Raw genomic sequence first — 22,519 nt, forward strand, 5'->3', positions numbered from 1 at the left:
TTAACCGTGAAAGTTATTTATTGCCAGGTAATAGCCAGAGAGGAGCCAAACAAACAAAGCGGTTATAATATTAAATCAAACTAAAACTTGATTGTAAAAGGCAGGTTTAGAAAACTAGAACGGATCACACAAGCCAGGGTCAGAAGGCTACACCGAGAGAGAGCTGGGTTCTCGCCACTCTGTGAAGCTTGAATCGAGCAGGGGTCCCAGGTGGGGGGGGGTAGCTGCGGGTCCAGGAGACAGGCAGAGCCCCCAGCACGATCAGTCAGGAGAGGATGAAGTCCCAATGGAACCGATGCAGATTTTGGATCCAGGTGTCAGAGCACTTACTTGAGCGTGGGTAGAGGGGTAGGGCAAGAACAGTGGTTCAAGGAAGAACATTAGATGTGTTTGGGGGTAAATTGTTGGCCCAAGGGAGGATACCAACGTTGTTTTGTTCAGACTAGACAACAGGAGCTGATCATTCCTGGCTATGGACGGTGTTCCTTCCAGGGAGCTCACAATACAATTAGGGAGCTTCAGTATTTTGGATACCAGTAAAGGAGTCAATACTAGAATTGGGCTGATAACTGCTGAGCTGGGGGTGTGCAGGCGTGGGTTCATTAACATCGGGAGCAGCGATCCCCCAGCGTGTCGTGCTTCCCTGCTCCCAGAGTTCCCTGCGGGTCTTGCCTTGGGATCTCTGGTGTCCAGGCTGTAGGCTGATGGAGATGCCTCCTTGTCCCACCTCCGATGCACATGAGGCCGGGGAGTTGCCTTAATCCTGTCACCCTCTTCCCAGGGGTTTCGGTGGGTCTCCCACGGCCTTTCCATTGTTTTTTGTAAATCTGTCTTCGGAGCAGTTTTGATGCAAGCAGAGGCTTGGGGGAGTGCGGGGTAGATGGAGGTCTTTTGTGAGTCAGACAGACTGGATACTGCGCCCTGGTTCACCAAGAACACAGAGGTGACAGGTATCCTGCCCCCTGCACCACAGCATGGTCTCATCTACCCTGGTATCCCACCCCCTTCCTGCTCCCCAGATCAGAGCCACGGGCCCATCTACCGCGGTATCCTGCCCCCTTCATTGCCTCTGGATCAGAGCCACGGGCCCATCTACCCTGGTATCCCACCCCGCCCTGCCCCCCAGACCAGAGTCACAGGCCCATCTACCCTGGTATCTCACCACCCGTCCCTGCCCCCTGGACCAGAGCCATGGGCCCATCTACCCTGGTATCCCACCCCTCCCTGCCCCCCTCGTCCAGAGGCATGGGCCCATCTACCTCGGTCTCAGATAGTGGTCAGTTGTAGCTTTGTCAAAGTCAAAGGAAGATACCAAACACCCCCACATGGGCAATGGAGGAATAACTCCCCATAAGGAAAGGCTGGTCCAGCCCCCTACTCCCCTCCCCCCTGTAATGCATCTGGGGGATGAGGGAACCTCACAGCCCTTCCTGACCTCACTCTGGGCCCAGGAAGGTCCACTGCCCCTGAGGCCATGCTAACTCATGTGTCGGTCAGTTCCGCAGGCTAAAGGTGACATGTCCTGGGTTTAACAGCACGGGGCACCGCTCCTGTGGTTGGGGGAGGCAAGTCGCTGTGGTCTGGGGTGGGATAGGGATGGACACACTGACCCCCCCCATCCTTGTCCCCCTCCTTCCCGGAGTCCTTCACCTCCGCGCCCCTGTTCTGTTTGTGCGTGAATAGTATCAGGTCTTTGGCCTTTTGTTCCCTGGCTGCCTGCATTGGACGCTGCCCAGGCCCTATTCCAGGAAGCTGCCTGCCTGGGAGAAGGGGAAGTGTGAGCCCCCACAATGCCACCACCCAGCTCTGGGGAATTTGACCCCCACCATGTAGGTTTCCTGGGAGAGGGATTTTGGGGTGTGTTGGTAGAAGCACTGAGGAAGAGAGAAAAGGGGGATCCCTTGCAGCAGGGAGTTTCTCAGCTGAACCCCAAAATTACCAGTCAAGGGAGTGTTCCCCTGGCTGAACCCCAAAATGAGCTCACAAGGGGTAATTCCCTGTGTTCAACCAGAATATTTTCCCATAGCAGGGAGATTTTTCCTGTTGAACCCTGATATGAGTCTGGAAGGGTCCCCCTGAGTGAACCCCAATATTATCCCACAGGGCAGGGGTCTCCTGGGTGAATGTTGATATTAGCCATAGCAGGGATGTGAACCCCCCAATATTATCCCATAGCAGGGAGATCCTGGGTGCCTTGATATTATCCTGGGGGGACCCTGAGAATGAAAACTATTATGCTCTAGCGAAGGGATTCCCTGGATGAACCCTGATATCAGAGGGGTGCCACCAGGTGACCCCAATATATCCCATAGTGAGGAGTTCCCAAGGTGACCTGTGCTATTAGCCTGTAGCAGGGAGTTCCTCAGGTGACCCCTCATATTATCCTTTTTGGGGAACCCTGATATGCTGTAGCAGGGAGTTCCCTGGGTGACTCTAATATTATCCCATAGCAGTGCGTTCTTCTGGTGAACCCCAAAATCATCCCTTTGTGGGGCATTTCCCTCCCCACCCAATTCCAGGCCCCAGAGGATTCTGGGATAGATTTCAGCATCATGCTTTGTTTTATTTCTCTACTAAAAATGGCAACCTCACAGCCAATAAATACAAGTGAACGTACAGCCCCCGCTCTGCCCCCTTCCCCCTCCAGAGAGCAGAGACCTCCCGGGCATGATCCCCCACCTCCTGCCACAGAGATGGACTCAGAGTCCACTCCAGGTGTGGGAATCCGGGCCAGGATTTCACTGAGGCCACAGGGAGGAGAAAACCCGGCACTGGATCACCCTGCCAGCTGGAATGGACTCGACTAGATTCCCCTCTCCCCCCCCCCCCCTCCCCGTCCCATGGACTGGTCCTTCTGGGACTGCAGGCTGGGGGAACCCGGCACTGGATCTCCCTGGCAGCAGGAATGGACTCGATAGGATTCCTCCCACCATGGATTGCCCAAGTGTGCCCTATGGGGGGGAGGGAAAACCCGGCACTGGATCCCACTGCCAGCTGGAATGGAGTTTCCTTGATTTTCTCCCCCCCCCCAGTTATCTATTGGGGCGGAGATGGGCTCTAAAGCCAGGACTGGATCCCCCTGACAACTGGAATTCACTGAATGGGGGCAGGGAAGCCCCCTTCCACTGCCCCACTCCGCCCACAGCTCTTTCATGCCCAGCACAATGGGGCCCTGGTACCGATGGGCCCTTTGCACGACAGGCCCTTGCAAGATGGGACCTCGAACGATAAGACCATCTCACGGTAGGCCCTTGGCACTGCAGCCTGTGCACGATGGGGCTCTCGCACGATGGGTCCTTTGCACAACGAGGCCTTCGCACAATGGGAACTCACACTGGGGCCTTGGCATCGCAGTCTGTGCACGATAGGGCCTTTGCACGAGGGGACCTTCTTTGCACAATGGGGCCTTCGCCCGACGGGCTCCTCACACAACTGGACCTTTGCACAAGCAGCCTTTGCAATCTGGGGCCCTCGCACGAGGAGCTTTCACACGATTGGTCCTCCCACGAAAGGAGCATTGTCCAGCGGGTCCCCTGCTGGCCACTGGCTCCTCCCCGCCACATGGGCGGTCCATCCGGTCAGGCTGTGTGTGGGTGTGGGGGGCCGGGGGGGCTCAGCAGGGGCGGATCTCGGACACCACCCGCTTGGGGAACAGTTTGTACTGCAGCCAGGTGGGCTCTGAAATGAGACGGGGTCAGGGGTGAGGAGGGGAGTGGGGCAAAAATACCCCCAGCACCCCTGCAGCTCCCCTCTGAATTCCCCTGAACCCCACAGGGCTCCCTCCATCCTCTTCAGCTCTCCCCCCACCGGACTCCCCTCTTTTCCCTCCAGGATCCACCTCCTCCGCCCCCTGCCCTGTGGACATACCCCTCCCCCCACAGATCTACACCCCCACCCCTTTCCTACTGCCTCCCTACAGCTCCCTGTCCCCACACAACCGCCCCCCCAGTACATCTCTTGCCCCCACGGCTCCCTCCCTGCCCTCACTTCCCCATAGCTCCCCAACAGCTCCCTCCCTGCCCTCCACTGCCCCATAGCTCCCCAACAGCTCCCCCCCTGCCTCCCACTTCCCCATAGCTCCCCAACGACTCCCTCCCTGCCCCCCACTGCCCCATAGCTCCCCCCATGGCTCTCTCCCTGCCCTCCACTGCCCCATAGCTCCCCCCATGGCTCTCTCCCTGCCCCCCACTGCCCCATAGCTCCCCCCACAGCTCTCTCCTTGCCCCCATGGCTCCCTCCCTGCCCCCACTTCCCCATAGCTCCCCACGGCTCCCTCCCTGCCCCCATTTCTCCATAGCTCCCCAACGGCTCTCTCCTTGCCCCCCCCACTGCCCCATAGCTCCCCCAACGGCTTCCCCGTGCCACCCCAGCCCCCTGCCCCTCACCGTCGTAGCAGGCCGGCAGGGGCAGCAGGCCATCGAAGCAGTGCGAGGGGGCCGGGTAGCTGCAGCTCTGGGTCTGGTTCTGGCTCCGGCAGTAGAAGGTGACGATCTCCCCGTGCTGGACCTGCCCTTCTGGGATCTCCTGGATCCAGAGCTTGCGGCCCTGGTAGAGCACACGGCTCCGCTGGGCGGGCACCACGCAGCGCGCTGCGGGGAGACGGGATACTGGGGTGATGGGCCCGTGGCTCCAGCTGGGGAGGGGCAGGGAGGGGCGGGATAACGGGTAGATGGGTCCAGGGGGCTGATCCAGGGGGCGGGGAGGGGGCAGGATACCAGGGCCCATGGGGCTGATCTGGGGGCAGGGAGAGGGCAGTATACCGGGGTAGATGGGCCCAGGGGCTGATGTGGGGGGATGGGAGGAGGTGGGATACCGGGGTAGATGGGCCCGGGGGCTGATCACGGGGTGGGGATGGGAGGACAGGGGATACCAGGGTAGATGGGCCCGGGGCTGATCGGGCAGGGATAGGAGTAGGCGGGATACCGGGGTAGATGGGCCTGGAGGCTGATCATGGGGGCGGGGGGGGAAATGGGAGGACAGGGGATACCGGGGTAAATGGGCCCAGGGGCTGATCGGGCAGGAATGGGAGTAGGCGGGATACCGGGGTAGATGGGCCCAGGGGCTGATCACGGGGTGGGGATGGGAGGACAAGGGATACCAGGGTAAAATGGGCCCAGAGCTGATTGGGCAGGGATGGGAGTAGGCGGGATACTGGGGTAGATGGGCCCGGGGGCTGGTCACGGGGTGGGGATGGGAGGACAGGGGATACCAGGGTAGATGGGCCCGGGGCTGATCGGGCAGGGATAGGAGTAGGCGGGATACCGGGGTAGATGGGCCTGGAGGCTGATCACGGGGGCGGGGGGGGAAATGGGAGGACAGGGGATACCGGGGTAAATGGGCCCAGGGGCTGATCGGGCAGGAATGGGAGTAGGCGGGATACCGGGGTAGATGGGCCCAGGGGCTGATCACGGGGTGGGGATGGGAGGACAAGGGATACCAGGGTAAAATGGGCCCAGAGCTGATTGGGCAGGGATGGGAGTAGGCGGGATACTGGGGTAGATGGGCCCGGGGGCTGGTCACGGGGTGGGGATGGGAGGACAGGGGATACCAGGGTAGATGGGCCCAGGGCTGATCGGGCAGGGATGGGAGTAGGCGGGATACTGGGGTAGATGGGCCCGGGGGCTGATCACGGGGTGGGGATGGGAGGACAGGGGATACCAGGGTAGATGGGCCCAGGGCTGATCGGGCAGGGATGGGAGTAGGCGGGATACCGGGGTAGATGGGCCCGGGGGCTGATCACGGGGTGGGGATGGGAGGACAGGGGATATCAGGGTAGATAGGCCCAGGGCTGATCAGGCAGGGATGGGAGTAGGCGGGATACCGGGGTAGATGGGCCTGTGGCTCTGGCTGGAGGTTCTGGGGGAGGAGGGGAGGGGGGGAGGGGGCGGTACCTCTGCAGAAGGGCCGGGGCGACCAGGTGCCGTTGCCCCGGCAGGTGACCCGGTTGGTGCCGTCCAGCAGGTAGCTGCGCTTGCAGAGGTAATAGACCAGCTCCCCGGCCCGGTACTGAGCCTTCTCCACCGCCACCAGGTAGCCCTCGGCGATGTCCCCGGGGGGTGGGCAGAACACGGCTGGGGGAGAGAGGGGGTCACGGCCAGGCCCGGGGGAAGGACAGAGCAGGGCCAGGGGGAGGGAAGGACGAAGGGCTGGGTGGAGAGATGGAGGCTGCATGGGGGGTACAGGGATGCAGGAGGGTGGGGGGTGGATGGCTGGAGGGAATGTGGGGGGTGGATGCGGGTGTGGGGATGGATGGGGGTGTGTGGGGATGGATGGCTGGAGAGGATGTGGGGGGACATGAGGGTGTGGGGGATGGATGGCTGGAGGGGATGTAGGGGGCAGATGGGGGCGTGTGGGGGGTGGACGGCTGGAGGGGATGTAGGGGGCAGATGGGGGTGTGGCGGGTGGATGGCTCGAGGGGATGTGGGGGGCAGATGCGGGTGTGACAGGTGGATGACTGGAGGGGATGTGGAGGCAGATGGGGATGTGACAGGTGGATGGGGGTGTGTGGATGGATAGGGGGTGTGGCGGGTGGATGGCTGGAGGGGATGTAGGGGGCAGATGGGGGTGTGTGTGGGGTGGATGGCTGGAGAGGATGCAGGGTATACGTGGCAGATGGGGGGGATGCAGCAGTGGATGGAGGGATGAAGGGAAGGGGGCTGGGGAGGGAGGGGGCATGTCTCTATCTCTCTAGGGCATCCCCCAAGCTCCCTCACAACCCCCTCCAAGAGCACCGTCCCAGCCCCCCACCTTCCCTCCAAGCTGGGAGGGGGCCCGGCCTGGCACTGGAGCCCAGGAGGATGGGCCAGCCCCGGCATGGGGGCAGATGGGGACAGAGAGAAACTAGGACCCTCCACCCCTGCCCCCCTTCGCCCTACTCACGGTGGCAGGTTGGGGCGGGCCCAGACCATTCCTGGTTCTCCTGGCATCGGATGGTCTCTGGGCCCTCCAGCCGGTACCTGAGGAGCGGGGGGAGAGGTGAGGTTGCAGATGGGGCTGGGCTCTCTGAGGGGCTGCGGGTCGGCAGTGAGGGGCAATGGCAGGGCTGGTGTGCGGGGGGGGGGGGGGAGCCCTGGGCTGGGCTTGCAGGGGGCTGCGGGTCGGGAGTGAGGGGCACCAGCAGAACTGGGGGGGGGGACTCACCCGCGCTTGCACTTGTACCGCACCTCCCCGCCTGCCCTGTAGGAGGCACCGCTGTGAAATCCATTGTCGGTCTCTGGCGGGGGGCTGCAGAAGGACGACGGGGCCAGATCCCCTGGAACAGAGGACGGGAGGGGGAGGGGAGTCAACTTGGGGGGGGGGTCACCGCTGTCTGGCAGCCAAGTTCCTCCCCCTTAACCCTTAGCATCCTCCAGACACAAAGAGCCATTAAAGGCCTCCCTCAGCAAGGGGAAGATATATTTTTAGGTTCCTTCCCCTTTACACCTGCAGAAGGTGGGGCAGAATCCCTTTAAGAGACAGGCCCTTGCCCCACCCTCTTCCAATAGGCCCCTCCCCTTTCCCATTTGCTCCTCCCTCTCAGTAGACTCCATCCCCACTGGGACCTTCCTTGTCCCATTGCGCCCTGCAATTCCTTTATTTGCCTCCTCCCTTTTCATGGTAAGACTCTCCTCTGCCCCATTTGGCCCCTCCCTACCCAATTTGGCTTCTCCTTCTCTGTAAACTCCTCCCCTTCTGCCCCATTTGCCTCCTCCCCCTCCCAGCAGGCCCCACCCCATTCCACATTTGGCTCCTCCCCTTATTTAGCTCCGCCTCTCCTCCAAAGCCTTTCCCTTGGGGCTGTAATTCCCAGACAAGTGGGGGAACCCCGTGGGTTTTGCTGGGAGTAGGTCCCTCCCCGAACGCTGCATCTCCCGGACTCCTGGGTTCTGCTCCCCCCAACAGGCTCCATCTCTCTCCTGGGTGGCATGGGGCGGGGAAGATTTCATGTGGGGGGGAATAAAGAAGACTTTGGCTCCTTCCCTCGTGGCTGGAGCCGAAGGGTCAGAGATCATCTTGGAGTGGAGGGGTCACCCAATTTGGGGGTTCAGAGTTTAGATTGAGGATCTGGCTCTAATTTTTTTTTGGGGGGGGGCAGCATCTGAGGCTTGGAGGGGAACATTTCTCTTATTTCACTGGAATTTTAGGGAGGAGGCAGAGTCCTGGCTCTGAGGGGAAAATTCAGGGGAGTAAATTGGTTTTGGAGGTGAAGTTCCTGCCTCCCAACCCCCCGCTCTCCTCATTGTCCTTCCAGAGCTGGGATAGACCCCAGGCGTCATGGCTCCCAGCCCCCCTGCTCTAACCACTAGACTGCACTCCCCTCCCAGAACCAGGGAAAGAACCCAGGAGTCCTGGCTTCCAGCCCTTCCCGCAAGCGTACTGTCGCGGGGGGTGGTGGGACAGTTTCCATGTGGCCCAGAGCTCGGTCCCCCCGGGGAGGCGGTCCCCTAACCCTATTTAGCGCCGGCCCCCTTGCTCCAGATGCTGTGTTCCCTGACTCCCCCTGGGGGTGGGCTGGAGGAGGACGCAGGTCCAGGAGAGCTGCTCTGCCTTCATATCTAGGTCTCCGCTTGCCAGGGGATCCGTTATCCTTGAATCAGCCCCGGGACTCATCCTGATCAGCTCACTGCCTAGAGAGCAGCCTGCCCTTTGCAACTGCCAGCGTGAATGACGGTGCTGGGGGCGGGGTGATGACGCTGGGGTGGGTGTTGGGTGATGACGTTGGGGCGGGTGTTGGGTGATGGGGTTGGGGCAGGGGTTGGGGCAGGGCAGATGTTGGATGATGGTGTTGGGGCAGGGTGATGGGGCCAGGGGCGGGGTGATGGGGTGGATGTTGGGTGACGGTGTTGAGGCGGGGTGACGGTGTTGGGGGCGGGTGTTGGGTGACGGTGCTGGGGGCGGGGTGGTGATGTTGGGGCGGATGTTGGGTGACGGGGTTGGGGGTGGGGTGACGGGGTTGGGCGGGTGTTGGGTGATAGTGTTGGGGGTGGGTGTTGGGTGACAGTGCTGGGGGTGGGGTGGATGTTGGATGATGGTGTTTGGGGCGGATGTGGGGTGATGGGGCAGATGTGGGGTGACGGGGTTGGGGCGGGGTAACAGTGTTGGGGGCGGGTGTTGGGTGACGGTGCTGGGGGCGGGGTGGTGATGTTGGGGCGGATGTTAGGTGACGGGGTTGGGGGTGGGGTGATAGGGTTGGGGTGGGGCGAATGTTGGATGATGGTGTTGGGGCAGGGTGATGGTGTTTGCGGCGGATGTGGGGTGACGGGGTTGGGGCAGGGTGACAGTGTTGGGGGCGGGTGTTGGGTGATGGTGCCGGGGGCGGGGTGGTGATGTTGGGGTGGATGTTGGGTGATGGTTCTGGGGGCAGGGTGATGGGGTTGGGGGTGGGGTGATGGGGTTGGGGTGGGGCGGATGTTGGATGATGGTGTTGGGGAAGGGTGACGGTGTTTGGGGCGGATGTGGGGTGACGGGGTTGGGGGTGGGGTGACAGTGTTGGGGCGGGGTGACAGTGTTGGGGGCGGGTGTTGGGTGACGGTGCTGGGGGCAGGGTGACGGGGTTGGGGAGGGTGTTGGGTGATGGGGTTGGGGATGGGGTGATGGGGTTGGGCGGGTGTTGGATGACAGTCTTGGGGGAGGATGTTGGGTGACGGGGTTGGGGACAGGGTGACAGGGTTGGGGACGGGTGTTGGGTGATGGTGCTGGAAGTAGGATCACGGTGCTTGGCTCTGCAGGGTGGAGGATGGCGAAGGCCCCGACTGGTGACTGGCGGAGGTGTTCCCGTCCCTTACGTTCGCAGGATGCCGTCAGACTCCACTTCCTGTCCCCCTGGCATCGGCTCAGCGCCGCTCCCTGCCCTTTGGACATCCTGAAGCCTGGCTGGCAGGTCACCTCCATGAGGGCCCCGAAGCCGCGGGAAGCCTGGGCCAAATGTGTCTTGGCGTTATCAATCTGCACGGGCCACGGGCAGGTCCGGCCTGGGAAACGCAAAGACAGTTGGGATGGAGAGAGCCAGGACTCCTGGGTTGTGTCCCGGCTCGGGGAGGGGAGTGGGGTCTAGTGATTAGAGTCGGGGGGCTGGGAGCCAGGACTCCTGGGTTGTGTCCCAGCTCAGGGAGGGGAGTGGGGTCTAATGGTTAGAGTGGGGGGGCTGGGAGCCAGGACTCCCTGGTTGTGTCCCGGCTTGGGGAGAGGAGTGGGGTCTAGTGGTTAGAGTGGGGGGGCTGGGAGCCAGGACTCCTGGGTTGTGTCCCGGCTCGGGGAGGAGTGGGGTCTAGTGATTAGAGTGGGGGAGCTGGGAGCCAGGACTCCTGGGTTGTGTCCCAGCTCAGGGAGGGGAGTGGGGTCTAGTGATTAGAGTGGGGGGGCTGGGAGCCAGGACTCCCTGGTTGTGTCCCAGCTCAGGGAGAGGAGTGGGGTCTAGTGATTAGAGTAGGGGGGCTGGGAGCCAGGACTCCCTGGTTGTGTCCCGGCTCAGGGAGGGGAGTGGGGTCTAGTGGTTAGAGTGGGGGGGGCTGGGAGCCAGGACTCCTGGGTTGTGTCCTGGCTCAGGGAGGGGAGTGGGGTCTAGTGATTAGAGTGGGGGGGGCTGGGAGCCAGGACTCCCTGGTTGTGTCCCGGCTCAGGGAGGGGAGTGGGGTCTAGTGGTTAGAGCTGGGGGGTGGGGGCTGGGAGCCAGCAGCAGTCCCGGCGCCTACCAGGTATCACACAGCTCAGCCCGCAGGCCCCATCACACAGGCACTGCCTGCGGCCAGAGCAGTCGCGGTCCTGGGTGCAGGTCCTCTGGCAGGTCTGGCCCATTCCCTCTGCCGGCGCCTCCCTCCGGGCTGGGCAGGGACTGGGCCCATCTGCGCCTGTGGGGACATGAAGGGGAGCTGTTGGGGTGGCTTGTATAGGTGGGAAACTGAGGCATAAAAGGAGGGGAAGGAAGTCACAGCAAATAGAATCCAGAAGTCCTGGCTCCCACTCAGCTGTTTACACAGGGCCCCCCCCCCAAAACTGCTGTTAGAAATGGGGCAGTTTGAAGAGGGGGGGCCTCTTACAAACATTTCCCTCCCCCCGCCGAAGACCCCCTCACTTTAACAGGAAGGTAGGAGGGCAGGTTGCCTGTAGGGGAAAGGGGCCCCTGCAGTCCCCACCATAGCTACCAGCGAGTGCCTCTGGGCGCCGGGGTGGGGGCTGGGGGGGCAGAATTCTCCCCTCCGTACCGGCTGGGAAGCCTGGCGGGGTGTCCATCCCCCAGACACCTGTCTGTTCACCTGGCCCCATGCACCATTCGTCCATCCTCATATCCCCCCCATCCCCATCCACCCCCCCTTCCCCATCCACCCCCTCCTCTCTCTATCCCCATCCACCCCCCCATCCCCATCCATCCATCCATCTATCTATCCCTCCATCTCTTTCTCAATCCTGCCCAGCCCATGGTGGGGGCCCTGGGGGTCACTTCTCTGGGGCTGAGAACTGGGGCCCCTCCCTGGTTTCTAGCAAAGGCTGTTTAAAGCCCCAGCCGGGACAATTACCTGGGAACAAAATCACACGGGACAAGGGCAGGCGGCTGAGCCAGACCCACTCCTCGAGTGGGGGCAGGGGAGGCGAGGTCACCCCCTCCAGTCTATAGGCCCCCTCCCTGGGGGCACGGGATCCCCCCCCAGCCCCACTCCCTGGGAGTGCGGGATCCCCCCTCCAGTCTATAGCCCCCCTCCCTGGGGGGTAGAGAAGAGGGGGTGGAAGGACCCCTGGGGGGGAGAGGGGGAAGAGGCAGGGAGCCGGGGGGTCCCTAGTGAGGGAGGGGGACGCGAGGCCAGCGGGGGGGGGGTGAGCTGCGGGGTTACCCTGACGAGGGAGGGGAGAAGGGAGGACACCGGCAGGCGGGGGAAGGGTATGGGGGAAACCCTCAGAGAGGGGAGGGGGAAGCCTGTGAACCCAGCGGGTGGGGGAGCCCGGGGGGGGGGTAGGCAGGCGGCTGGCGGGAAGATATGCCAGCGGGTGGGGGGGTCCCCTGCCCCTCACCTGTGGTGCAGTGACTGCCCCAGGGCAGCAGAAGCAGCAGGAGGAGGGAGGCACCGTAGGGCATGGCAGGCGGGGTCCTGCGACGTCCCTGTGAAGCCAGTGTCCCCGGCCCTGGATATAAATACCCCCCCCCCCCAGGTTATCGATTAACCACCCCCGTCCCTGGGACTCTGACCTCCCGGCCAGGCACCCAGGAGCAAAACAGCCCCACGTCACTGCGGAGAACCCAGGGGTCCTGACTCCCAGCCACCCCCCACCCACTCTAACCACTAGTCCACACTCCCTGCCCAGACCCCAGGAGAGAACCCAGGAGTCCTGGCTCCCAGCCCCGTCACTCCTCTTGCCTCCTACCCTCCCAGAGCTGGGAACTGGGGGGATTCGGGATCTGGAGGGGGGGTCGGGTGTCTGTCCGTGGGGATCTACATTTGGGGGTGTCCTTCTCAGGCCCCCCTCAGGGAACGCCCCCCCCCCCCCGCCCGGCTCCGTTCTCCTTTAAGGCCGACTCCTCCCCTGGAGCCGTCAGAGACCCGCCTCCCCCCGCCGCTCTCCCCCCACAGCCGACACACTGCCCGACCGGCCGGCAGCTTCCCTGCCGGCGCGCCTGTCCCCACCTCGGCCCCCGGCGGCGGCGGCTGGGAACCTCCGCTCCGCTGTCGCCTTCAGCCCTCCGGTCCCCGCCTCCGCTTCCATCCCTCGTTCTCCATCCCCCCTGCTCTCATCCCTCCTTCTCCCTGTCCCGCATCTCTTCTCCCATCCCTCCGTCCTCTGCCGTCTCTCCATTCGTCTCTCCTCCCTTCCTTCCTTCCTTCTCTCTCCCATCCCTCCGTCCTCTGCCTTCTCTCCATCCCTTTTCTCCTCCCTTCCTTCCTTCTCTCTCCCATCCCTCCGTCCTCCGCCTTCTCTCCATCCCTCTCTCCTCCCTCCCTTCCTTCTCTCTCCCATCCCTCCGTCCTCTGCCTTCTCTCCATCCCTTTTCTCCTCCTTTCCTTCCTTCTCTCTCCCATCCTTCCGTCCTCCGCCTTCTCTCCATCCCTCTCTCCTCCCTTCCTTCCTTCTCTCTCCCATCCCTCCGTCCTCTGCCTTCTCTCCATCCCTCTCTCCTCCCTTCCTTCCTTCTCTCTCCATCCCTCCGTCCTCTGCCTTCTCTCCATCCCTCTCTCCTCCCTCCCTTCCTTCTCTCTCCCATCCCTCCGTTCCCTGCCTCCTTCTCTCCATCACTCCATCTCTTCTCTCCCTCCATCCCCTGCTTTCTCCCCCTCCTTCTGTTCTGTGCATCCCTTCTGCCTCCTCCATCCACCCAGTCCCTCCCTTCCCTCCATTCCCCCTTTCCTCTTTCTGTCTTTCTTCCCCCCCTCCCACCACTCCCGCCCGGGACTGGGGGGCCCAGGTGGAGCCATGGCGCTGGTCACCTCGCCCACCGAGCTGGAGTGCCTGGCCAAGCCGCTGTTCTGCCGCAAGGGGGCGCTGCGCCAGAAGGTGATCCACGAGGTCAAGAGCCACAAATTCACGGCGCGATTCTTCAAGCAGCCCACCTTCTGCAGCCACTGCACCGACTTCATCTGGTGAGACCCCCCCTAGCGCCCCCCCAGCACCCCCAGCGCCCCCCCAATGCCCCCAGCCCACCTTCTGCAGCCACTGCACCGACTTCATCTGGTGAGACCCCCCCTAGCGCCCCCCCAGCACCCCCAGCGCCCCCCCCAATGCCCCCAGCCCACCTTCTGCAGCCACTGCACCGACTTCATCTGGTGAGATCCCCCCTAGCGCCCCCCCAGCGCCCCCCCAATGCCCCCAGCCCACCTTCTGCAGCCACTGCACCGACTTCATCTGGTGAGACCCCCCTAGCGCCCCCCCAATGCCCCCAGCCCACCTTCTGCAGCCACTGCACCGACTTCATCTGGTGAGACCCCCCCTAGCGCCCCCCCAGCGCCCCCCCAGCGCCCCCCCAATGCCCCCAGCCCACCTTCTGCAGCCACTGCACCGACTTCATCTGGTGAGACCCCCCTAGCGCCCCCCCAGCGCCCCCCCAATGCCCCCAGCCCACCTTCTGCAGCCACTGCACCGACTTCATCTGGTGAGACCCCCCTAGCGCCCCCCCAGCACCCCCTAGCTCCCCCCCAATGCCCCCAGCCCACCTTCTGCAGCCACTGCACCGACTTCATCTGGTGAGACCCCCCTAGCGCCCCCCCAGCACCCTCAGCGCCCCCCCAATGCCCCCAGCCCACCTTCTGCAGCCACTGCACCGACTTCATCTGGTGAGACCCCCCCTAACGCCCCCCCAGCACCCCCAGCGCCCCCCCAATGCCCCCAGCCCACCTTCTGCAGCCACTGCACCGACTTCATCTGGTGAGACCCCCCTAGCGCCCCCCCAGCACCCCCTAGCTCCCCCCCAATGCCCCCAGCCCACCTTCTGCAGCCACTGCACCGACTTCATCTGGTGAGACCCCCCTAGCGCCCCCCCAGCACCCCCTAGCTCCCCCCCAATGCCCCCAGCCCACTTTCGGCAGCCAGTGCACCGACTTCATCTGGTGAGACCCCCCTAGCGCCCCCCTAGCGCCTCCCCAATGCCCCCAGCCCACGTTTGGCAGCCACTGCACCGACTTCCTCTGGTGAGACCCCCCTAGCGCCCCCCCAGCACCCCCTAGCGCCCCCCCAATGCCCCCAGCCCACGTTCGGCAGCCACTGCACCAACTTCATCTGGTCAGACCCCCCCTAGTGCCCCCCCAGCCCACATTCTGCAGCCACTGCGCTGACTTCATCTGGTGAGACCCCCCCCCAGAACCCCCCATCTCATCCCCTTCCCACTTCACCCCCCCGCCCCCCCAGGGCTCTGCTGCTGCTGCCCTTCCTTTAGTCTTAGCATAGAGGGACTGGTTGGTCCAGAGCCGGGAACAGAACCCAGGAGTCCTGGCTCCCAGCCCCCTGCTCTAACCACAAGCCCCCACACCCCTCCCAGAGCCGGGATAGAACCCAGGAGTCCTGGTTCCCAGCCTCCTACTTTGTGGCATAGCAGATGTTAGGGCAGGGGAGGAGTGGGGTGCATGTTAAATATGTGTATTGGGGTGAGCTGAGTGTGGGCAACTCATGACAGCTGTGAGCCCTAGAGTAACATTGTGTTTCTCTCTTGCTTTTAGGGGGATTGGGAAGCAGGGACTGCAGTGTCTAGGTAAGAGACCCCCCCCCACCCTGCAGGGTCAGTGACCCCCCCCACTCCACTGAGAGCCATACTTGGGGGGAGACAGTCACTCCCACTCTCAGCCTTGGGGTCCTCTCTTCTGCCTTCTGCTGATGGTATAACCAGCCCGCGCACAGCCGCACCCCACCCCAGAGGGGCCACGTCTCAGCACCGGGCAAGGGCTCCCGGCATAACCAGCCCCTGCGCCCCACCCCAGAGGGGCCGCGTCTCTGCACCGGGCGAGGGCTCCCAGCATAACCAGCCCCCACGCCCCACCCCAGAGGGGCCACGTCTCAGCACCGGGCGAGGGGTCCCGGTATAACCAGCCCCCATGCCCCACTCCAGGTGTGGTCGCATGTCAGGGGGGAACATTGCAGCCTGTTCCCAGCACACAGCCCATGGCTCTGTTAGGCTCTGAACTAGATTTCTCGACTCCGGCTATTTTAGGGACTGGCTGGAAAATTCCATGTTTCTGCTTGAAAAAAGCCCCAAAATACCTAATACTGGGTGACCTTTCAAACGCTTGAAGCTTTATTCTTTAAGCTTCTTTGACAACTGGGGGTCAGGACTCCTGGGGTTCTCTGGGAGGGGAGCGGGGTCTAGCAGTTAGAGCAAGGGAGCTGGGAGCCGGACTCCTGGGTTCTCTGCAGTGACGTGGGGCTCTTTGACCTCCTGGCCAGACACCCAGGAGCAAAAGTCCCAGGGCCAGGGATGGGGGGCGGCTTTGGCACCGGCCTTGCTGGGTTAGAGCAGGCAGGTGGCCGGGAACCAGGATTCCTGGGTTCTCTGCCTGGCTCTGGGAGGGGAGTGTGGATTTGTGGGGGCTGGGGGTGGAGGATGTGGGGCTTTTGTGTTTAGGGGAGTTGTGGGGAGGGGGGGGCTGCATGTGGGGTAGGAGGCCAGTGGGGCTAGCTGGGCGGTTGTGTAGGGGATCTGGGGGTTCTGGGTGGGGTGGGGAGATTTCTTCCTGCCTCCCCCCTCCCGCAGGTATATGTGTGTTGGGGGGGGGGGGATAATGGGGAAATCCCCATATGCTCCAAATGGGGGCGTGGCTCTGTGGTTGATTGGCCAGTGATGAACTGGGGGACCAGCTCTGGGCAGGGTGGGCGAGAGGGACTGCGGGGGCGTGTGTGTTGGGCTCCTCATGTGTAAAATGGGGGTGGGGATTCCTGCCAGTCCTAGAGCTGGTGGGGGGAGAGTTTCTAGTGGACTCTGCCCCCCCCCCCGCCCCCCAGCTGGCAGCATGAGGCCCAGTGTGGTGGGGGCAGGATCTGAGTGTTAAGTGGTGGTGGGGGGGACCAAATAGATGGGAGGGGGGTGGTTCTTAGAGTGTCCTCACTGGGGGTGGGGTGGGGGTGTACACAGGGGTGTGTGTGGAGGGGGGGTGATGCGTGCGTGGGGTGTGTGTGTGCACATGGGGGTGGGAGGAAGGGGGTGTGACGGGTGGGAGGAAGGGGGAGTGCACACGGGGCGGGTGGAGGGGATGTGATGGGTGGGTGGGGTGTGTGCACATGTGTCACGGAGTCCCCGGGCGATGCTCTGGATCTGCTCCCCATGAAGCCAGGCAGGACTCTGGGGAAGTCTCCTCTCTGGGAGCAGGCTGTCTGCAGGACACACAGCTCACCCGGCTCCACCTTCCTGGGTCTGACCTCGGAGCATTCAGCCTCCTCTGCCCCTCCGTGCGCTTCCCCCAGCGAGTCCGCTCAGGCGGGGCTCCTGGGGAAGCCAGAGGGTCCTGCCCCCCAACTTCGCAGCCAGACGTGACTCTCAGCCAGCCAGTAAAACAGAAGGTTTATTAGACGACAGGAACATGGTCTAAAACAGAGCTTGTAGGTGCAGAGAACAGGACCCCTTATCTGGGTCCATTTTGGGGGGCAGTGAGCCAGACAACCCCGTCTGCCCTTCACTCCATGTCCCAGCCCCCAACTGAAACTCCCTCCAGCCCCTCCTCCTCCGGGCTTTGTCCCTTTCGCGGGCCAGGAGACCACCTGATCCCTTTGTTCTCCAACCCTTTAGCTCTCACCTTGCAAGGGGGGAAGGGCCCAGGCCATCAGTTGCCAGGAAACAGGGTGTCGGCCATTGTCTGTGTCCAGACCCCTGCACACACCTGCCCTCTAGGGCTCTGCAACGATCACACACCCTTATCCCACCCCCTAGATACTTAAGAACTGCCTAGGGGAAACTGAGGCACCCCCACACTATTCAGAGGAAACATTAAGAACAGTCCCACTTCGTCACAACATGTGATGGGTGGAAGGGGATGGGACGGGTGGGTGTGGGTGTGTGCACATGGGGGTGGGTAGAGGGGGGTGTGACGGGCGGGTGGGGTGTGTGCAGACGGGGTGGGAGGAGGGGTGTGTGACAGGTGGGTGGGGGGGGTGCAGACGGGGTGGGAGGAGGGGTGTGTGACGGGTGGGTGGGGTGTGTGCAGACGGGGTGGGTGGAAGGGAGTGTGACGGGTGGGTGGGGGGGGGTGTGCAGACGGGGTGGGAGGAGGGGTTTGTGACGGGTGGGTGGGGGGTGTGTGCAGACGGGGTGGGAGGAGGGGTGTGTGACGGGTTGTACACGGTGATGTGGGGGAGGCTGTGGTGGTGGACATATTTGGGGGCTGGGTGTGCAAGAGCAAGTGAGGTATTAGTGTCAAGCTGCTGGGGATGTGCATGAGTGTATCAGGGTGTGGGGCCAGGTGTGCAGGTGCCGAGGTAGCACATGGGGGTGTGTGGCACAGACGCCCTTGCACAAGTGTGTGGCCAGAGGCTAGGTGGCGGGTGCCTTTACACACCGGTGAGGGTCGGTCCATGTGGAGACTGTTGGTGCGACTGGCAAGACATGTCGGCCGTGGGCACAAGTGGGTCAGCTTTTGCACACGTGTGTGTGTTGGTGCAGCAAGGTAGAGCTGGTGGGTGCAGATCTGGGGGATTAGTGGCTGGGCGTGTGAATTGGTGTGCATTTGCATGAGTGCATCTGTATGAGTGTATGCATTTGCACAATGGTGCAGGGTGTGTGTGCATTTGCATGTGTGCAGGAGGCATGCACTAGTGTGTGAATTGGCACACATGCAGGGGTTGCACACGTACGCCCATTTGCACACATGCACCAGAGTATGCAGGTGCATGTGTGTATATGCACAAGTTTGTGGCTTTGGACACGTGTGGTGTCTGCATGTGCACGAGTGTGTGCATGTTTGTGTACACTGGCCCGAGTGTGGGTTGGGGTGTGCATGCAGACCCTTGGTATTAATGCAGCAGAGCGGCGGGAGGATGCGTACAAGGAAGGGGTAGGTTGGCACAAGCATGGCTGGGCGTGCACAGGGATGGCCCCAAGTTGTGCAGCATTTCTGGGGTGTGTGCAGGGGTGGGTGTGCAGGAGGCACTGTCAAGGTGGGTCGTGATGGGGGGAGCGTGCACACGGGGTGTGTGGTGGGGAGAACGACGGGGGGCGAGCATTTGCCCCAGGATACGGCTGGTGCGTGTGGCTATGTGGGGCGGGAGTGTGAGCAACAGGGTACTGGATGGACCCTGGGCAGGGGGAGCTCAGGGCTGTGGGGGGAACCGGGGTCCCCCCTGGAACCTCGGCAGTTGGAAGGGGGGAGCCCCCTGGGAGACTGGCAGAGCCCGGGCGGCTGGTGGCAGCGGTGGGATGCAGCAGGTTCCCAGACACCCCCTCCTCCCTTCACTTCTTGGTGCAGCTGGCCAGGGGGAGGCGATGTGGGGGAGCCGTTGCCATGGGAACCATCAGGCAAGTCCCCAAGGGGGGATTGTTCATTGCATCCCCACCCCCGTAGGTAATGAGTTTGCTTTGTCCCAGTCCAGATCCCTGGGGGCCCCCATCACTCCCCACCCGGGGCAGAAAGCTTGACTGAGGGTGGGAGCCAGGACTCCTGGGTTCTATTCCTGGCTGTGGGCCTAGTGGTGGGAGCAGGGAGCAGCCTGCGTGGCATGGGGGGGATGGCCGGCTCTCAGGATGCATGGGGGAGTCAAGCCCACACCTTGCCCCCCCCAAGTCCTATCTGCCGCCCCCCCAGCTCCTGGCTCTTGTGGTTTCTGCTCCTGCCTGTTTCCATGGAGACCCGTCTTCCAGATCTCCCCGTCTCGCTCCTTGGAGCCTTAAGATGCCGCGAGAGGGGGAAGGGGAGAGAAACGACCCCCCCAAGCTGTCCTCTGCCCCCCCCCCCCGACTCATCCCTGAGACTTCCCCTGAGTGGGCCCCTCCACTCACCCAAACTCCCCCGACGCCCCGACTTGTCCCTGAGCCTTCTCCCGACTCGTCCCCCCAACTCCCTTGATCCATCCCCCTGACTCACCCCAACTCTTCCCCCTCAACTCACTCCGACTCCCCAACCCATCCCCCCCACTCATCCCTCAGCCTTCCCCCGATCCATCCCTCAACTCCCCCGACGCGTCCCCCCGACTCACCCCAATTCCCACGACCCCCCCGACTCATCCCTGAGCCTTCTCCTGACTTGCCCCCTTGACCCATCCCCCCGACTCACCCCAATTCCCTCGACCTTTCCCCCCGGCTCCACCAACTCCCCTGACTCATCCCCCCAACTCAGTCTGACTCCCCCAACCTGTCCCCCAAAACTCCTCTGAACCTTCGCCCCAAACTCACCCCAAACACACTGAATCTTCTCCTCAACCCCCCAAAACATCCCTCCCAAACTTATCCTCGACCGCACTGAACCTTCCCTCCCAACCTCAACCCTGCCCCCCCAATTCACCCTGAACCTTCCCTCAACATGCTGAGCTGCCCACCCCTACCCCCGAACCATCCCCCACTGCCCCAGCTGGCCTGTCCCTCTGGTGCTGGCTGTCCCAGAGTTGTGGGGGGCCCATCTCCCCACAGTGGAGAGGAGGTGCTATAAACCTATGAGTCTAGGGGTCCGTTGAGCCAGGATTTCCCTGCCCCGAATCTGGGTTCTGGGAGGGGTCTGAATGGGGCGGGGGGGGGTGTCGCTGTTACTGTCCAGAGCTTGCTCTGCTAATGTCTCTATTTGCTCCCCCCTCTGTCTGCTCCCCCCCCCCCCCCGCCAAGTCTGCAGCTTCGTTGTACACAAACGGTGCCATGAGTTTGTCACCTTCGAATGCCCGGGAGCCGGGAAAGGACCCCAGACAGATGTGAGTGACAGATGGCTGCCAGGACTCCTGGGTCCTGTCCCTGGCTCTGAGAGTGGGGTGGGGGTCTAGCGGTTTGGGGGGAGGGGCAGGGAGCCAGGACTCATGGGTTCTGTCCCCTGCTCTGGGAGGGGAGTGGGGTCTAGCGGTTAGAGTGGGGTTGGGGGGCTGGGAGCCAGGACTCGTGGGTTCTGTCCCCTGCTCTGGGAGGGGAGTGGGGTCTAGCGGTTAGAGTGGGGATGGGGGCCAGGGAGCCAGGACTCGTGGGTTCTGTCCCCTGCTCTGGGAGGGGAGTGGGGTCTAGCGGTTAGAGTGGGGATGGGGGCCAGGGAGCCAGGACTCCTGGGTTCTGTCCCCTGCTCTGGGAGGGGAGTGGGGTCTAGCGGTTAGAGTGGGGATGGGGGGCCAGGGAGCCAGGACTCCTGGGTTCTGTCCCTGGCGTTGGAGGAAATACTTTGGTGGGGGAGGAGCCCGTGGCCCCCAGGTGAGTGTCCCAATTTCACCTGCTATTTTTACTGCCCGAGTGGGGGGCGGAGCATGGCCCAGATTCTACTGTCCTTGGCCTGGAGAGGGGGAAGGAGGAAGCGGGGTGGAAGAGGAGAAGAGAGCGGGAGGGAAAGGATGCCGGAATGGCGTTAGCAGTCACATCTCTTCTATGCACCCCCCCGCCTCCCCCCCCCGTTCATACTGCTTAGAAACACACAGCCTTGTGCATGGTTGTGTTCCCACCCCTTGCGCGCGCACACATGCTCGCCGTGTGTGCCTCCCCTTTGGGCACCTGTGCAGGGCCCTCTGCACGCTCACCTTCCCCCCTTGCACACTCGGCCCGTGCTAGCTACTCGTGCAATTCCCTGGGCAAGCTCACATTCACACCACTTGCACGCACCTGCATGCTTGCACCCTCTCTGTGGAAACTCGCATTTGCACACGCAGATATGCTCATGCATTCCTTTGTGCAAGCTCCCATGTGCACGCTTAGACACACACATGCACGCTCTCCACTTTGCACACGCATGCCCGCTCCCCATACAAGCTCACACTTGCACGCACTTGTGTGCAATTTCTTGTGCAAGCTCATGCTTACACCCCTTGCACATCCTCACAAATGCACACCCTCCATGCCAGCTCACGTGTGTGCGTCTGCACACACGCATGTATACCCTATTCAAGCTCACTTGTTCACATCTAGATGCTTGTGTATCCATCGGTGCAAGTTGTGCACACTCAGGCATGCTGACGCTCACTTGGGCGTGCTCCGTCCTTTGCATATGCACACCACTCCCCAGTCAAGCTCACGTTCGCACGCTCACACGTGTGTGCAATTCCCTGTGCAAGCTCATGTTGACAGCCCTTGCACATGCATACAAACCCACGCCTTCTGGGCAAGTTTAAGTGTGCACATGGACACACACTCGTGCACACCCCATGCAAGCTCATGTCTGCACACTCCAACACACTTGTGCACCTGCCTCCCTTGGCACAGGCCGGCCTGTTCCCCGTGCCGGCTCCCGTGGGCACACTCAGACATGCCCTTGGGTGAGAACGTTCACCCTCCCGCTTGCACCTCTGGTCTGTGTGGCTAGCCTTGCACGCCCCCCGTGCAAACTCGCACTCGGTGCCTGCACAGACTGTGAGCTCGCACCCCCCTCACCTGCTGGGGGGGGCTCTGATCTGTCTGCTCTCCCCCCCCCACCCCCAGGACCCCCGGAGCAAGCACAAGTTCAAGATCCACAGCTACAGCAGCCCGACTTTCTGCGACCACTGCGGCTCCCTGCTCTACGGGCTGGTGCACCAGGGCATGAAGTGCTCCTGTGAGTGCGGGTGGGCGGGACGCTGGGCAGGGGGACGGGAGCAAGGTGGGGGGATGGGAAGGGGCAGGGGTGAGCAGGGAGGCGGTGGGCCTGGAGGGGTGTGGGTGGGCGGGCGCAAGATGGGGGCAGGGGCCAGGCCTGGGTGTGTGTGGGGGGGTGCAAGATGGGGGGAGGAGCCAGACCTGGGGGTGTGTGGGGGGTGGGCATGAGATGGGGGAGGGGACAGGCCTGGGGGTGTGTGTGGGGGGTGAGATGGGGCCAGAGGCCAGGCCTGGGGCTGGGGGTGGGAGGGGACGCGAGATGGGGCTGGGGGCCAGGCCGTGGGGTGTGTGTGTGGGGGTGAGATGGGGGCAGGGGCCAGGCCTGGGGGCGTGGGGGAGGGTGCGAGATGGGGCAGGGGCCAGGCCTGGGGATGTGTGGGGGGGCACGAGATGGGGCCG

At 63.0% G+C, this 22,519-nt stretch overlaps 2 protein-coding genes across 2 annotated transcripts in view; one reads left to right on the top strand and one right to left on the bottom strand.

The window, feature by feature from the left end:
• On the bottom strand, positions 1–13,107 carry LOC125627881 (beta-2-glycoprotein 1-like). The gene is made up of 9 exons (XM_048832475.2): positions 12,594–13,107; positions 11,983–12,093; positions 10,671–10,826; positions 9,765–9,950; positions 7,141–7,252; positions 6,880–6,956; positions 5,892–6,071; positions 4,386–4,589; positions 1–3,678 (listed from the first exon to the last, which is right to left on the bottom strand). Exons 1-9 carry the CDS (start codon positions 13,105–13,107, stop codon positions 3,614–3,616), a joined length of 1,605 nt encoding a protein of 534 aa, XP_048688432.2. The 3' UTR covers positions 1–3,613.
• The window catches only part of PRKCG (protein kinase C gamma), a 25,182-nt gene continuing 15,713 nt past the window's right edge, over positions 13,051–22,519 (top strand). The window contains exons 1-4 of the mRNA XM_048832464.2: positions 13,051–13,544; positions 15,114–15,145; positions 20,189–20,271; positions 21,968–22,079. Of these exons, the coding sequence (XP_048688421.2) occupies positions 13,378–13,544; positions 15,114–15,145; positions 20,189–20,271; positions 21,968–22,079 (394 nt within the window). The 5' untranslated portion in view covers positions 13,051–13,377. The remainder of the gene's footprint in view (positions 13,545–15,113; positions 15,146–20,188; positions 20,272–21,967; positions 22,080–22,519) is intronic.

The sequence above is a fragment of the Caretta caretta genome, chromosome 23, assembly GCF_965140235.1.
Source record: "Caretta caretta isolate rCarCar2 chromosome 23, rCarCar1.hap1, whole genome shotgun sequence".
Classification (NCBI taxonomy): domain Eukaryota; kingdom Metazoa; phylum Chordata; order Testudines; family Cheloniidae; genus Caretta; species Caretta caretta.

What these genes read in the sequence shown, in the direction of transcription:
- LOC125627881 (XM_048832475.2), bottom strand. Translation starts at nt 13,107, where the DNA reads ATGGAGAGAGAAGGAAGGAAGGGAGGAGAGAGGGATGGAGAGAAGGCA. An exon ending in CGCCGCCGCCGGGGGCCGAG is followed by an intron (nt 12,094 to 12,593) that starts GTGGGGACAGGC and finishes ATTTATATCCAG; the next exon opens with GGCCGGGGACACTGGCTTCA. An exon ending in CGGTACAAGTGCAAGCGCGG is followed by an intron (nt 6,957 to 7,140) that starts GTGAGTCCCCCC and finishes CCCGCTCCTCAG; the next exon opens with GTACCGGCTGGAGGGCCCAG.